Source organism: Rhea americana, unplaced genomic scaffold, assembly GCF_003343005.1.
Source record: "Rhea americana isolate MKP2758 unplaced genomic scaffold, rheAme1 scaffold_19, whole genome shotgun sequence".
NCBI classification, from domain to species: domain Eukaryota; kingdom Metazoa; phylum Chordata; class Aves; order Rheiformes; family Rheidae; genus Rhea; species Rhea americana.
Genome location: NW_028186038.1, coordinates 1,957,786 through 1,971,908, shown reverse-complemented (window position 1 = coordinate 1,971,908; position 14,123 = coordinate 1,957,786). Strand labels below are relative to the sequence as shown.

Below are 14,123 nucleotides of genomic sequence, written 5' to 3'. Positions count from 1 at the left end.
CCCGCCCCTGCCCGCCGCGGCTCGGCTCGGCTCGGCTCCGCGTTCGGCTCCCGCCGACTCTGACACCCTCCCTCTGGCCCAGCTCCTCCCGTGCCTGCCTCTCGCTCCGTCGCCGCGCCATCCCGTTAAAAGGCTGCTGCTGCTGCTCCGCTGGACCAGTGCACTGGCTGACTTGATGCGGGCTGAAGGCTGGAGGCTACCGGCGAGGGAGGGGAGACCTCTAGGCAGCTTTCCATTTGCGAAGTGAGCAGTAATTGCGAGAAGACAGTCTCCCCGGCTGGAATCAATAGTCTGCTTTCTTGCTGCCGAGGGCACTTCGGAGCAGCAGTAGGTCACTGAAGTAACTCCCGCACGCTGCTGACTGCGGAGTTGTAAAGAACTACATGCAAGTGGCTGCAGTAGTGCTGGAAAACGCTTTGCTGTTACCAAGGACACAATAGTTTTCAAGTCATTAGAGCTTCTCTTCTGGTCCTCTCCTTCCATTACCCAGAGAGGGTCAGTCTTGGGAGGGACGAGGATGGAGCTGTGATTTCTTCCAGCGCTGCTTTGGTGGGGGGGAGGGGGGTAAGGGGGGAGAAGAGGCTTTAGCAAGCAAAACCCCACTGCTGCTGCTGAAATCAGCTTTACCTGAATTTCCCCAAGTCTTTTCAGGCACAGAGAGGCACCATGCCAGAGACTTTGAATCTTCTTCGGGCTTTTTGGGGGGTCTTCTTTATCTTCTGGACAGCCTTTAACACAGCCTTAGTGGATGTGGTTGGATCGGAGCAGCAGATTCCCTTGTCTGTGTAAGTGTTTTCATGTTTTTGCTCTCAGGATCATGCTGAAAGGGTTAGAACTTGACTGCTAAAGTTATGTTTTATTGCAGATATTTGACTATTCAAGGCACCTTTGCTTCTCTGTCAGCTGTGTCTAAAGTGGTATTCTCTAATGCACTCGGTGCTAYGTTGGTTTTATTGTAAGAGCATGTGTTGGTGGAGTGTCTGGCTGTAGATGCTTATGTTTACTGAAGTTGGTGCTGTTACCTTAACTCATTCTCATACGAGAATTTATTATCCAGAACTCTTCTGTCATTTTTTTGCTACTTTCCTCTCAGTGAATACATGTTTATGTTCTACCAAAGCATATTTCTTTACAAGTTGACTCTTTAAWTTAAAAAAGTGCAGGTTGAGTAGTTTCATCAGAGGCCTTTCCATTGGGGTAGCAGGTAGCTTGTGCTTGTACTGGAATAGCTACACGGACCTTTTGCTGTGCTTAGGTTCCTTAGTGAGCTCTTTAAAGCAGAATTGCTTGGATCCTTCTGAGTGCCACTGAAGCTGTTACAGTCTGTGTTGTGTTGCTTGCGATGACATGTGTATTACATTTCTTCCTCTCTCTCTCTTTTTTTTTTTTTTTTTTTTCCTCCCTCCTCTTTACAGCGTGAAGCTCTGGGCCTCAGCGTTTGGTGGGGAGATCAAATCTATTGCAGCCAAGTACTCAGGTTCGCAGCTTCTGCAGAAGGTAAGGATCTCTTCAGTTGCAATAAGCAAGCTTTTAGCAGAGAAAATGGAGGCAGATTTAATTTTTTAAATAGGAAAGCAGAGCAGTGCATCCTTTGGTCCAAGGTCTATTTCTGTTTTGCATACCAGTCCCTGATGACTCTTTGCATTGCCCTGCACTATCTGGAGACTTGTGATTAAACTGGTTTATTTTTTGGCTGATGTTTATTATCAGTAGAAAGTAAACTCCAACATCTATTTCTTGAAGTCGAGGTTGTAGAACTGAGGACTGCGGCTATTTTGTCTGGTTGCTGCATTGTGATAGTGATGCCTGTGTGAAACAGCTGCTGCTTATGAAAAATGTTAACTTCATTTAAGGAGCGGAATTTTAGTGCGTATTCTGTTATTCTTTTTACCCTGTGCTGTGCGCATGCAATTCACTGTATCAGGAGAAGAAGGCAGCACTGTTGTTTGTCATCTCTGCTGTTTTTACAATCCCATTATTCCCCAATCATCTCGACCCAGTGCTGGGATGTATTACATCATTACAGATAAGAGGAATGAACGTGGTTATCTTCCTGCTCAGCTGCACAGCTGGGTAATAAGCTAGTGAAGTACTGCAAAAACTTGAGAAATTGGTCTAAGTCTACATAATTGGGATGTGGGTAATAAGAAAGCAGACTTGAGTATTAGACACGTATCAGGGACTGCATCTATTCTAATTTAAATATGCAACCTATATTAAAGTTCCATGTTCTAGACATATTAATTTTGTAGCAGTAAATGAAAAAAATATAATGAGGAATAATGTTAAAAAGATTCTAAGACTACAGTTTTGCTACACTTAATATATGATCCTCAAAAGGCGATATGGAAATGGCAAAAGCACTGAGATTTCCAGACTACAAAGACCACTTATTTAACCCACAGGTTAACTTTCTGCAGCTGTTAAAATGGGATTTTAATCCAGAGTAACACTTTATATTTGGTCAATTTATGAAAGAAACTATTCCTTCAGATTGTAGCACTTAYTTTGAAAGGCTCATTCCATTTTAAAATGATGTAATGGACAGCATGTATAACAGTTCAAACAAAAAGATGAAGCAACTATTTAAAATGAAGTAAATAAGAAATTCATGTGCAATTATTAGTTTAGCAGTATCCATCTTTTCAATGTTGTATGTTCAGGATTGAAAAATATGAACTTTGCTAAATTGAAGTACAGACCAATTAAGACAAAAAGCATTTGAGATCTTTTACTGCCTTCCAAGGCCGCTATCTGACTGTGAATATATTTGAAAGATTTTTATTTTAATCTGAAACTGTGGACTCTCAGTGTGTGTTCTAGTTCGTATACCCATGTGTATATTCTCTGTAGCCGCATATCATCGCATTTCTTTTGTGAGCTCTTTATTCGTAAAGCAAAAGAACCTTTCAGTTCTGCATGGCTTTGATTAGTATCTAGTCAAATATTGTTAAAAATGTTTTGGTTTTTAATTGGACCCTAACAAACATGTTGCTTAATCTAACTTTGGAACAATTCCACACACAATTTTTGTACTAAAAATTTTTGGAAGTTGTGTCTACCAAACATAATAGTCCAACACTTACTAGAAAAATATGGAACATGCTGTGTTTTGTAGTGGTGCTAAAATACACAAAGAATCTATATAAAATCTTTAATCATTCTTCTYTTCTCCGTAGTACATACTGCCTCACCGTAGATACTGCTCTTGTCCCTTCAATACGTTTGCCCTCTGAAGTAGTAAGATTTCTTCCTGTTGGTGGTTTTTATTGTGGGTAATTGGAAGCTATTCATTTTACCTCTTCATCAGCATCCTTTCTGCTTTGCTGACAAATCTGTACTCCTGTCTGTGAAGGTGGATAGTATATATTCATTCCAAGCTATTTCATTTTTGTTTCATGCTTTTGTTGTGATATTTCATTGAAGAGTGAAAGGGGAAAGAAAAAATGCAAGTATGACAGGTACTTAGAGCAATCTTATTCATTCTTCACATCCCCTAGCTTTTTGTTTTTGTCTGGCTAGTGGTTTGGAGAAACCTTTAGTGCTTTTTAGTTATATTTAAAGTTCCAAGTGTATCTGTTCTTTCAAGTTTGGCATTTCCTCCCGTTGACTGCGGCAAATGAGCCTGGATGATAGCTGATTTTAACATATATCTTTTTGTATGGTTTAAGTATTTTTTTTTTTTTGGAAGCTTGCATGAATAAACACATACTAAGCTTCAAGATTTGCAAGTATTTCTAACACACACAGTCGGTGTCATAAAACRTCATAACACTTGACAGTGATAGTGCAATAGTGCTCTAAATGTGATCTCCCCCCATCCCATGCTAGCCTGAAATCAAGAGTCTGTTTGATAATATCTGTTTGATATTTATTATGAGCCTCTGGGTGATCAGAGTCAACACATCTTTTTAAAGTCCAGATTCTTATTTTAGAAGCAGCGCTACTTTTAAAATTATTGGCTGAATTCATACTCTCTAATCGTGAATTAAGTATCATTAACAGATGGAGTTTTAAAACATACATATAATGATGTACCTGGGCARTATAGATTTCTCAATTACAGACTGCTTTGAAGCACCATTTAGTTTAATAAGGACTTGCTAAATGAAAAACTAATGTAAAGGTTACTTGTTTTGTCAGCACGTGTGGTAAGTGTACTATTTTGAAAGCAATGCATTTAAAATGAAGGCGTTATTGCCACGCTCTGCTACCCACTCTTTTTGCACATTAAAGGTCATTTGGCCCATCCTAAATTTAATTGAGCAAATGAAATTACGGGAGATACTCAGCAAAGCCGAACTTTGCCRGGTTATTGATGTGAATATTGATTTTAGTTATTACCATTATTCTTAAATATCCCTGTACTGTGAACATCAAAATGAGTCAACAGCATTGCTGTCCTCTTGAGTTTTGAGAAGATGGTTAGGAATATTTTTATTGCTGCTTGAAGCTATATATTAATCCCCCCCCCAACTATGTTTACCTTGTCTCAATGTTTTATCTTATTCTGTTATGATCACCTTAACTAAATATATTGTTAGGATGCTTAACAACATAAGGGGTATATGATTCCCCTCACCCTGCATAGACCTGGCTTTAGATGAAGCACAGATGCTGTACGAATTTCTAACGTTGAGAAATGAAGATGATCTGCTTTAAGCAAAATCAGCACTTAACAATGCAGATTTTTCAGTACGCTATTATGTCCAAAGAGAAGGAAGGCTATTCCATATTCAAAACACAAAAGCAAAAGAAAATGGACAATATTGGCTGAAAGTCACCTGATTTAGGAAGGTTTTACAGTTGTTATGTGGATTTGACAGCACTCAAGAAGCTGCTTGGTGCTGTAGAGATACGCATACTGTTCAGCTGGTTAGCAAATACTGCTGGGGCCTGTGAATCAGCTGAAATTTTAATAATCTCTTATGTGACATATACTACAACGTAACTGAAAAAGTATTATTTCCCCCTATGCTTTCAAACGACACTTGCTGTATTTGAATCTTGATATTTCTTTAAACCTTTTCTTTCTTTCTTTTCTTTTTTTTTCAGTGTGATTATGTTTAGTTAGAACTGTGGTAAATGCAAGAGCATAACCTGCTGGCCAAGCCAGGCTTTTTATGCATTGGATGAAAAGTAAGGGTTAGGTGCCAGGAAGGTGTTCACTTCAGCTGCCACGAGTAGAAATTTGGAGGGACTGACTTTGGGGAATGCTGTTTTTCACTTGCAGCATTTGCAATAACAGTTCTCTCTCTGTGTGTGTGTGTGTGTGTGTGTGTATGTTCAGTTCTACCCTGTAGCAAAACAATGGTAGTAATAAAATACATGCAAGAAGATGCAGGTAATGCACCTTCTGTTAATGTTAAATATAACTAGTGTTTATGCAGTAAAGCCTCTCCAACCTCAACAGAGTTCCTGATTCTCTGAATACGCAGGGTGGCTTATGCGGTCTCGGATTTCTTTGGGAGAGACCTTTTCTTCGCACTGAGCTCTGATTTGGTCCAGAATAGTCAATGTTGTTTTATTAATAATATAGGAGCAGTTTTGAATTGGAAAACGAGCATTTATCTCTCAGTTCAGCCTCTTAAGGTTTCTCGCTGAAAACAAGCTTGTTGAAAGCTATCACAGATTTTTCTTATGTAAGACATTTAACTGAGTCTTCACTGTTATGTAAGCACCTACTGCCTTAATTTCAAGCAGTCTATGGTATGCACATGCCTACTCCTTCCAGCAAATGCGTCTTTGTATTAGAACTTCTCAAATCATTGTGTGTTCTCAAAGCGGCTCTTTCAATCAGTATAACGGCCCTATCTTTAAAGAATTGCGTTTTGTCTTATCAGCTAGACTTGGTACTCTATCTTCTCAGTTTCATACAATTTGGAAATGTCAGTGCAAAATTAATATAAGAGGGTGATTTAGATCAATTAGCATTCAGCTGGTGTATCTGAATCATGCAGTACATCTATCTTTAGTTTTAAAATATATAATAGTGACTTAAATTCTTAGAGAAATTTAGTCCAATCATTTTGACATTAATTGCTTTTCTTTTATTTAGCCTTATGCTGTTTTTTTATGTTCTGGGTTTTTTTTAGTCTTTTTTTCGTCTTTGCTCAAGATACTGCAAATACTGCTATCTGCTTTGCAGAGGAAGGGTCAGTAGCATTGTACAATTTAAAGTACAGATAGGATTGCGTTATCAGATATCAATTTAAACTTTTACCAGCTGCAGCTAATAATCCTAATCCTGCAATAATGATTTTTTTCCATCAAAAGAAAAAGAAATAGCATTAAAATACCACTAGAAGTATGACTATGATTTTAAAAAATATGCTAGCCAGGTAAATGACACGAAGTTTATCAAAAGCTTTATTCTGTGTTGACTCATTCAAACCCCTGAAGTTTGGGTTCTGTAAATATGCATCTCTCTTCACTCTATTAAGATCAAGCACTAGACAATACCAGAAATACGTATCAGAGAATCTTAAAACATTATCATTCTGGTGTTTTACATAAATGATGCTTTGAAACTCGAAGTTTCAACCCTYGTTCTATTTAATGTCTACAAGTTTTGGGCTATGTATCTCAAAGTTATTTTTCATGCCAGTTGAGTTACTGGGTGTTACAGGGTGTTTTGCTAGGCATTTAATGTTATGTGGAGACATAAAGGTAAATTATTTCAGATGAGCATTTAAATTCTTTGCTTGAAAGAAAGAAATCATTCATATGCCACTGATGTGCAAGGTAGAGAAAGCTGTTAGGTGCAATACTGATTTTTCAGGTAGTGTATTTGATCTGTATGGGAAAATATCACAGAGCTATCCAGCTTTCAGTTGTGAGGTCTCCTTTTTTCAATAACAGATTTTTTTTTCTTCTTTCTTGTGAAGAACTCCTGTTGTCTTTGGAGGAATTGGTAAAAATTTTCTTTACCTTTGCTGAAGTCAGAACTGCATCCTGAATGATCTGTGCTCTCATCTCCTGTTCCAGTGTTATGGCAGGAGTAATAGTTTCTTGGTGTTTGTAGTGTTTCAAAATGTAGTCAAAATTTGCCTGAGTATCAGTTGTCATGTTTGATGTTTTCAACTCACTGAGATTGATATGTGCATTATTCTTTCAATTATGTCTTTTAATTTGGAAATTGAGTGGGCAATCCAACTGGAAAACATTAGATCTTGAAAGGAAATGCATGCTAATTCCCTTGCTGAATGCATTTATGGCTGTTTGTTTTCATATCCTGTATTGGAAAATGCTAACGTTTCAAGGTTAAAAGAGCCAGTCTCCATGCAAATTATCTTGACGGTGAAGGTACATAGAGCCATGARTAGATGCCTCATTGTAGTGGTGATTTGCTTTTAAGCAACTGCTAATCAATACTCTACAGTTGTCATTACTGTTTTGTAGGGTACAATTTTTTGATGCTGGTAATAAATTGATTCATATTGTACACAACAAATTATGTGTTGATAGGATAGACTGTGTTTTAGGTTGCAGTAGCAGTTTCACCAAAAAGTACTCATGAAATGCTTTAATATACTGCTTTTTTGAAGTCTCTGTTGTTCTCATGTATAATACTTTTGYAAAATTGCATGGATGTTCTTATCACCCCATTTAGTATCTGTCCAGTTAATTTGTAAAGGTTAAATACTCTCCAAGTCAGACTGTCCAAGTTATAATATTTACAACTAATAAGAAAGTCTGTGGAAAAAATATATTTAGTATCACACTTTGAGAGAAGTTGGGAAGGGTCTTGGACACCTTTCTAGAGGTGAGGAATTTCAGTGAAGGTGCCTGCTGAAAATGTCATGTCTTTAGATCTTACAGGACTTCACAGATGGTTATCAATGTTGCGGTTCATAACTAGTACATCATTTCTGAGTGGTAGTATTGTATGGTATTGAAATGAGTATGAGAAAGATGTGCTTGGTCAGGAGAGACAAAGACTTGCCTGGGTATGGGTGCATGGAGGTTACAACCAGTATGTCAATCTGGGAGTAAAATAGCAGATAGAATAGAGTACTGAGCACAGGTGTTATGTCCTAATTGCCTTCTGCAGGAGAGAGTTGTTTGCATGCACACTTTTGCTGGGATCTTAGTGATTGCTGTGCATAGTACCTCAGATTGCTGTAACAGGCTAGACTTGAGCTGACAGGAGAATTATTGGAGACCATGTTTAAGACAAGATGAAGTATTGGAGACCATGTTTAAGACAAGATCAATTGCTTAGACAGACAAAGGTTTAATATCCCCCCCCATTTTAGTAGTGGTGCTCTTCAAAAATGGAAGGAGAAATGGGTGTAACTTCATAGTGAAGTTGATGTTATGTGCATACCTGTATGTATAAAGTGGTCTGTGTTCAAATTGTGCATATGCTTCTTGATGGTAACTATTTGAGTGTGTATATTTGTTTTTCTTTTTTTCTTCTTTCTACAAAATAACATTGCAAAACCAGAACACCTGAGAAACCCCTAGTGCCAGGGAGTCTTCAGGAAGAAGACGGTGCTTGAGAAGTCAAAGATGGCTGACCTCTGTAGGAAAAGACCAATTTTTGAATATTTCCTGGTTGTTCTTGTCATTGGTGGTGGTTCATTTCCCCCATCCCTTACTGGCAGCTCCACCCATCGTAATCTGTCACAGATGTGTCAAGACATGGAGTTACAGAAGGGTCTATGGAGGTTGTCACTGGCTCCAGGTGTTGCTGCTTCTAGTACCTCTGCCTGTTATGAATATACTGAGTGGATGAGGAATGCTTTGTCCTCGAAGACGCGTCTGATTTGACACATCCTACCTAGCCTCCGTTTCTGCCATGTTTTATGGGAAAGTGGCTGAGGTTGCTATGTGTAACTTCTGTAGAGAGCTGGGAACTGACTGGGAACTGCATGTTCCAGCACATGTCAAATGAATGCACGTTGTTTGAGATAAGAAACATACTCGGTCTTAGAAACCTTAAAGGTATGATTCCTGTGTCATACAGATAGAGAGGGGCAGCTGATCTGCATTTCAGAAACCTCTAGTGCGTAATGAAGACGGGTACACTGAGTGGCAGACACAACCTTTAAAATAAGCTAGAAAACCTTAAAAATAAGCTAAAAAGAAAAACATTTTCCTTTTTCACTGAGGAAGGAAGTGTGGAGAAATGTATATGGGGAAGGGGAGAAGAAAGAAGGACTAGACGTATTTCCTAGAAAGTGATTTAGTGTCTTGGGTCAAGCTGTACTTCAACAAAACTAGTGAAAACTTGAAATACGACAATAGTCCTCTAATATAGAAAAATAGAGGAAGAATAGATTTGTTTTCTATAGCCACAGTGGATGAAACACAAGAAAGTCCTAAATCACAAGAAGTGAAATAGTGTTTTTTTTTATGTCAAAAACTTAATTCTCCTCACTGAGAGGAATCACTGGACTAGTGTGGAAAACTTCATGGAGGCTTTGCAGATCAGGTAACAGACTAATAGCACAGATCTAGTTGAATTGCCTTGTAGTGAGAAGGTGAGCTAGGCAAGCCGTTCTTTTTATGACGTGCTTTTCTTTTGGACTATAAATGATGAAAGTAATTATTATTATTATTATTATTATTGATCTCTATATCTATGCACTGTTAGGCTATGCATTGTCTTTATCTCCTTGGGATACAGTCGGGGAGTCCTTTAAAGCAGAATCTGGTTATAAAACACTGTCGTCATTACTTCGCAAGCTGACTGGATGCTTACTGCGTTTTTTTAATAAGCATATATTCAAGTGGCCTTGTTAAAATGCATACATAGATTACTACAGCAGGATAAATAGATAAAAAGAAAAAATAAAGACTGTAAGCAGCTTTCATCTATTTGACTTGAAGTCTAACCACTACATGGTGAGATTTCAAAGGGCTAGCTTTTCCAGTTGTCTCAACATGTTTGTGTTTAAGTGCRGCTACCAATACGCAGCCAATGCAAGCCCAAGTGGAGCTGTAAGACAGTAATATAGGGCCACCGTGCAATGAGAGAAAAGGCAGTGTAAGCRCTAATAGCTGATCAGATATAAACTCCTGGTTTGTTCCTTGTGCAGCTACTGCATGTTCTAGTGTTTTGTTGTGGGTGATGGTCTGTATTTAGTTTAGTGCTTTTTCATACTTTCTCAGCCCTCTTACTCTTCTGAAGAGATTTTCCTAAACTCACTCTCTGCTAGTTTTTGCTTTTTTAGGTAGAGCCTAAAGCGTACAGTTCTGACCACATCTCTCAACGAGCAAAGTGTTTGACAGTGGTTGTTTTGAGCCACTTGTTCTGTTGCCATATTCCTGAGACCCGTAAAGAGTTAAACTCTTATATTTCATTAAGATGACAAAAACAGCATTTCTAAAGCACTAGAACTTTCTTTGTCAGAGTACTTGCTCCTACTCCTGTGTTGTACTCTTACCCTCCTTAATTTGAAATGCTGATTTTTCCTGCTCTCTCCCTGTCCTCTTTCTGAACCACCTTACCACCTTATCTCTTATATTTGAATCCGTTTTAAAATGGGCAGATGCTCTGGAGAGAGATGTTTTCTTCTGGGACTGATGCTTAATGTTTTGCATAAATCCATTTGCAGTGTAGGAGGCATTTTAAAAGATAGTTTTTACCATTTCTCCTTCAAAGTAGACTTTAAGATCTTAGATTACCTGAGTTAAGAAAGTAAAAGATGCAAGAACAGACTGTTCTTGCGTTCATTAACAAAACACATCGAACAATGACTTAATCTAGTTCTCTGGGCATATCATATGAGAAGTATGTGTGYATAATTTATTCAACATATGGGTTAATATCACATTGATATATGCAGGCTCTGCTTGTTTCTTAATTTTACTTCTCTTAGCTTGCTTATGTGAATGATTGTAAGAGTCTTTGAACAAATTCATGGTGGTTTCCTCATAGCAATGTTGTTGTGTTATTTCTAATAGAAAAGGATGAAAAAGACTTTTGGGCTTCTATTAACCCAATAAAATATTTTTCTTTAGAGTACTCTAAAGGTGCAGTTAACAGACATTCCTGAATTTTGTGTAAGTGGGAGATAACATTATATTAACTGTTCTATAATATGAGTTGAGTAGATTCTCGTCTCGTTAATGCTCTTCAGAATACACTGATACTGATTTTTGAAAACTCTTATTAGACTCTAACTTAAAGCTGACTTCTGTCAGCATTTGCCACTGAAGACTCAAACTGATTCTGGGAAAAAAAAAAAAATCCACTTTCTTCCTTTGTGCTACTATCTTAATCTCTTCTATGGAACTCTRAGCATCTTTGAAAATTTCTAGAATCACAGAATAATTCAGATTGGGAAGAACTTTAGAAAGTCATTTAATTCAGCTTCTTTCTTAAAGTGGTGCCAACACATAGCCCTGAGCAATCTGATCGTAGTTTTGTCCGCTTGGGTCTTGAGACCCTCCAAGGATGGAGGTTCCACAACCACTTCTGTTCCACCTCTTCACCTAATTTGGTGTTGTCAACCACCTTGATGAGGGTCTTCTGTCTTCTCCTCCACATTAAGATGCTGAAAGCAGTAGGCTGCAATATGTGCACCTGAGGAACTCTGCTTGTAATCAGACTCCAGGTCCAGCATGAATGATTAACCATTACCCTGTGAGCCTGGCTGTCTTGCTAATTTTTCACTCATCTAGTAGCTCGCTTGGCCAGACCATAATTGTCCCAACTTTGTTGTAAGGATGCTGTGGGAGACAGTGTCAAAACATAAATGATGCTCATAGCTCTCCACTCTTTCACAGGTTTAGTCATTTCCTTGTAGAAGGCAATCAGGTTGGTTATCTCTCATTTTATACTCTTTGTTTGTCATCTTCTAGGCCTCTCTTAGGTGTCAGTTACAGACTGTATTCTGCCRTCTTTTAGTTGTTACATCAGATCCTACCTATTAACATTACAAGGTCTTAATCTAAGCTGAACTCTTTTGTTCGACATTGAGGTGGACTTTCTTTCACAGATATGGTTCTCTCAAAAGGAGAATGTAACTGTTCTCATAATTATGAATTCTCAAGAGTAATTTACACTAAGTTAATTGCATGAATTGCAAAACTTTTTTCAATTTTCCATGGTAACACAAGAATTCCTCTTATAATTTAGGGATAAACCAAACTTTTTTGATCTCTTAGTTGCTTCACTCCATCTTTATCAACCACAGTATCTTAAGTGAATTCAGTATTGTAGAGAAATGATTTGTCAGCTGGTAGGTTTTCTGTCTCCTTGTCTCTTTTCACTTTAAATTATTCTACAGTAGCTGACAATGAGCATCTTTCTGGACTTACRCACAAACAAGGATTTGACTTGCTTCCTTAAAAAGCAAGAATCTAATTCTCCAGTAAATTTTTCTCTTGTGTATTAAATAAAAGCCCTTTGAAAATGCTATTTGGAAGGCATTGTGAAAACTTTGGCCAAGACCTCAGCATTCCTAGTATTCCTCTAGGTCATATTTTAATGTTTGGCTATCCAATATACTTGTGAGATTTTGCRTCAAGCTATTTAAGCCACTAATTTTCAAGACACAAGGAAAAGATCTACATAGTACGGGTATTAAAAATTGATCTATTGGGAACACTTCATTGGTCACAAAATTAGATAACATCTTCTAAAGTGACTAAGCTGCAAAGATGAAAAGCAGGAATATTCTAACTTCAACTTTACCTTGAAGCTAAATGACTATCATTTTATGTCAGCTGTGCAAAATCTGACTGCTGAGCTGTTTGTACATGATGCTATCATACTACATTAATAGAAATTTTCACTGATAATGAAAACGGGTAGGAGGCTAAGAGTAAAGCTTTATGTTATGACTTGCAGCCACTGACTATCTGCATCCAGCAGATTTATTACCCCCCGACACACATTGTGCCTCTTACAATATTTTCTGCTATTACTTCAACAAAGTGCAATATAAAAGATGGTATGTTATAGATGGCATTTTAACAAAAAGTCTGAGTACTCACTTCATGTTTTGGTCTTTCACCTATCAGTACAAACTACAACACAATTTCACAGTAAAAATAGAGATGAGTTCTGACATCCTGTGGAATTCTCTATGAAAAATACTGAGTGGAAAAAGACAAGACTGGAGTATTTCTGTTGGCCAGCTCAATTAAAAAATTTTTTTTCTGAAAAAAATTTTCCTGTTGAAATCAAGGGAGTGGATTGAGTTTCAGCAAAGCTCTTAAACGGGCCTAAGTTAATAATATGCTTATGTCATGCATTTCAATTTCTGAATTTTACAGAGAATAAGTCAGTGGTAGTTTGAGGCTTTGGGCATTCTGGATGAAATCCTGCAACTGAAAGTTAGGCACAAGCAGGATTTTTCCCGTATGGAGGTATCTTTGCCTAACATCTGTAAAATGGGCCTAGAAATGCTGCCTGTTTCTTGCCCAGTATTTGTTTCTGACTTTCTAAAATTTTAAAATATTCTAGATCAGGAATAATATGCTAATTTTTTAAAAAATAATCTAATGGGGAGAATCAGGTTGTAAAGAATAGCACCAGCATGGATATGAGTGTAAAGCAAAGTACGTGGAATCAATCAGTTCTAAGAACTAAAAAACATTCRTTTAAAACGCGTTAAAGAAAACACTTTCTACTACTAAAACAAGTTATTTTTTTTAGTAACAAATAGCCATGAATAGCTACAAAATGAACACAAGTTTCTGTATTTCTGCTGTTGTTGTTTAGAGCATATTGTTCCTGCAAGTGAAATCGAACCCTTCCTTGACAGAATTCACTCTTCGTATGCTTTGAGTACAAAGTGATGTGCTGTACAAGTTAGAAACTGATTTTCAAACTTGCAAATGTATTATCTCCTTTCCCTTGTACTTTTTCTTCCCTGTGGTATTGTTCACTTGCCTTGCGCTTGTTTACCCRACTAGAATTAGCTTTCCTGTGTAAGTACAGTTCTGCACTATTTTTTTCACTCTATTTTTCTGGTTGCCCTTTACCAATTTTCCTCCAAGACTCCAACTGATCCTACYTGTTGCTGAGTCAATTTCAGAAGCATCAAATTTTGGCTAAATTGAGAACAAGGCAATGTGCCTTATCCAGTTAGAGGTAGCTGACTATTTTGTCTGGAAGTTTTCATCAGTAGTGCTGTTYTCAGTTAAACAGTCAGATGCACCAT

At 37.7% G+C, this 14,123-nt stretch overlaps 1 protein-coding gene across 1 annotated transcript in view; it reads left to right on the top strand.

The window, feature by feature from the left end:
- The first annotated feature begins 666 nt into the window (after window positions 1-666).
- The window catches only part of CACNA2D3 (calcium voltage-gated channel auxiliary subunit alpha2delta 3), a 452,513-nt gene continuing 439,056 nt past the window's right edge, over window positions 667-14,123 (top strand). Inside the window, exons 1-2 of the mRNA XM_085302579.1 lie at window positions 667-785; window positions 1,416-1,497. Of these exons, the coding sequence (XP_085158705.1) occupies window positions 667-785; window positions 1,416-1,497 (201 nt within the window). The remainder of the gene's footprint in view (window positions 786-1,415; window positions 1,498-14,123) is intronic.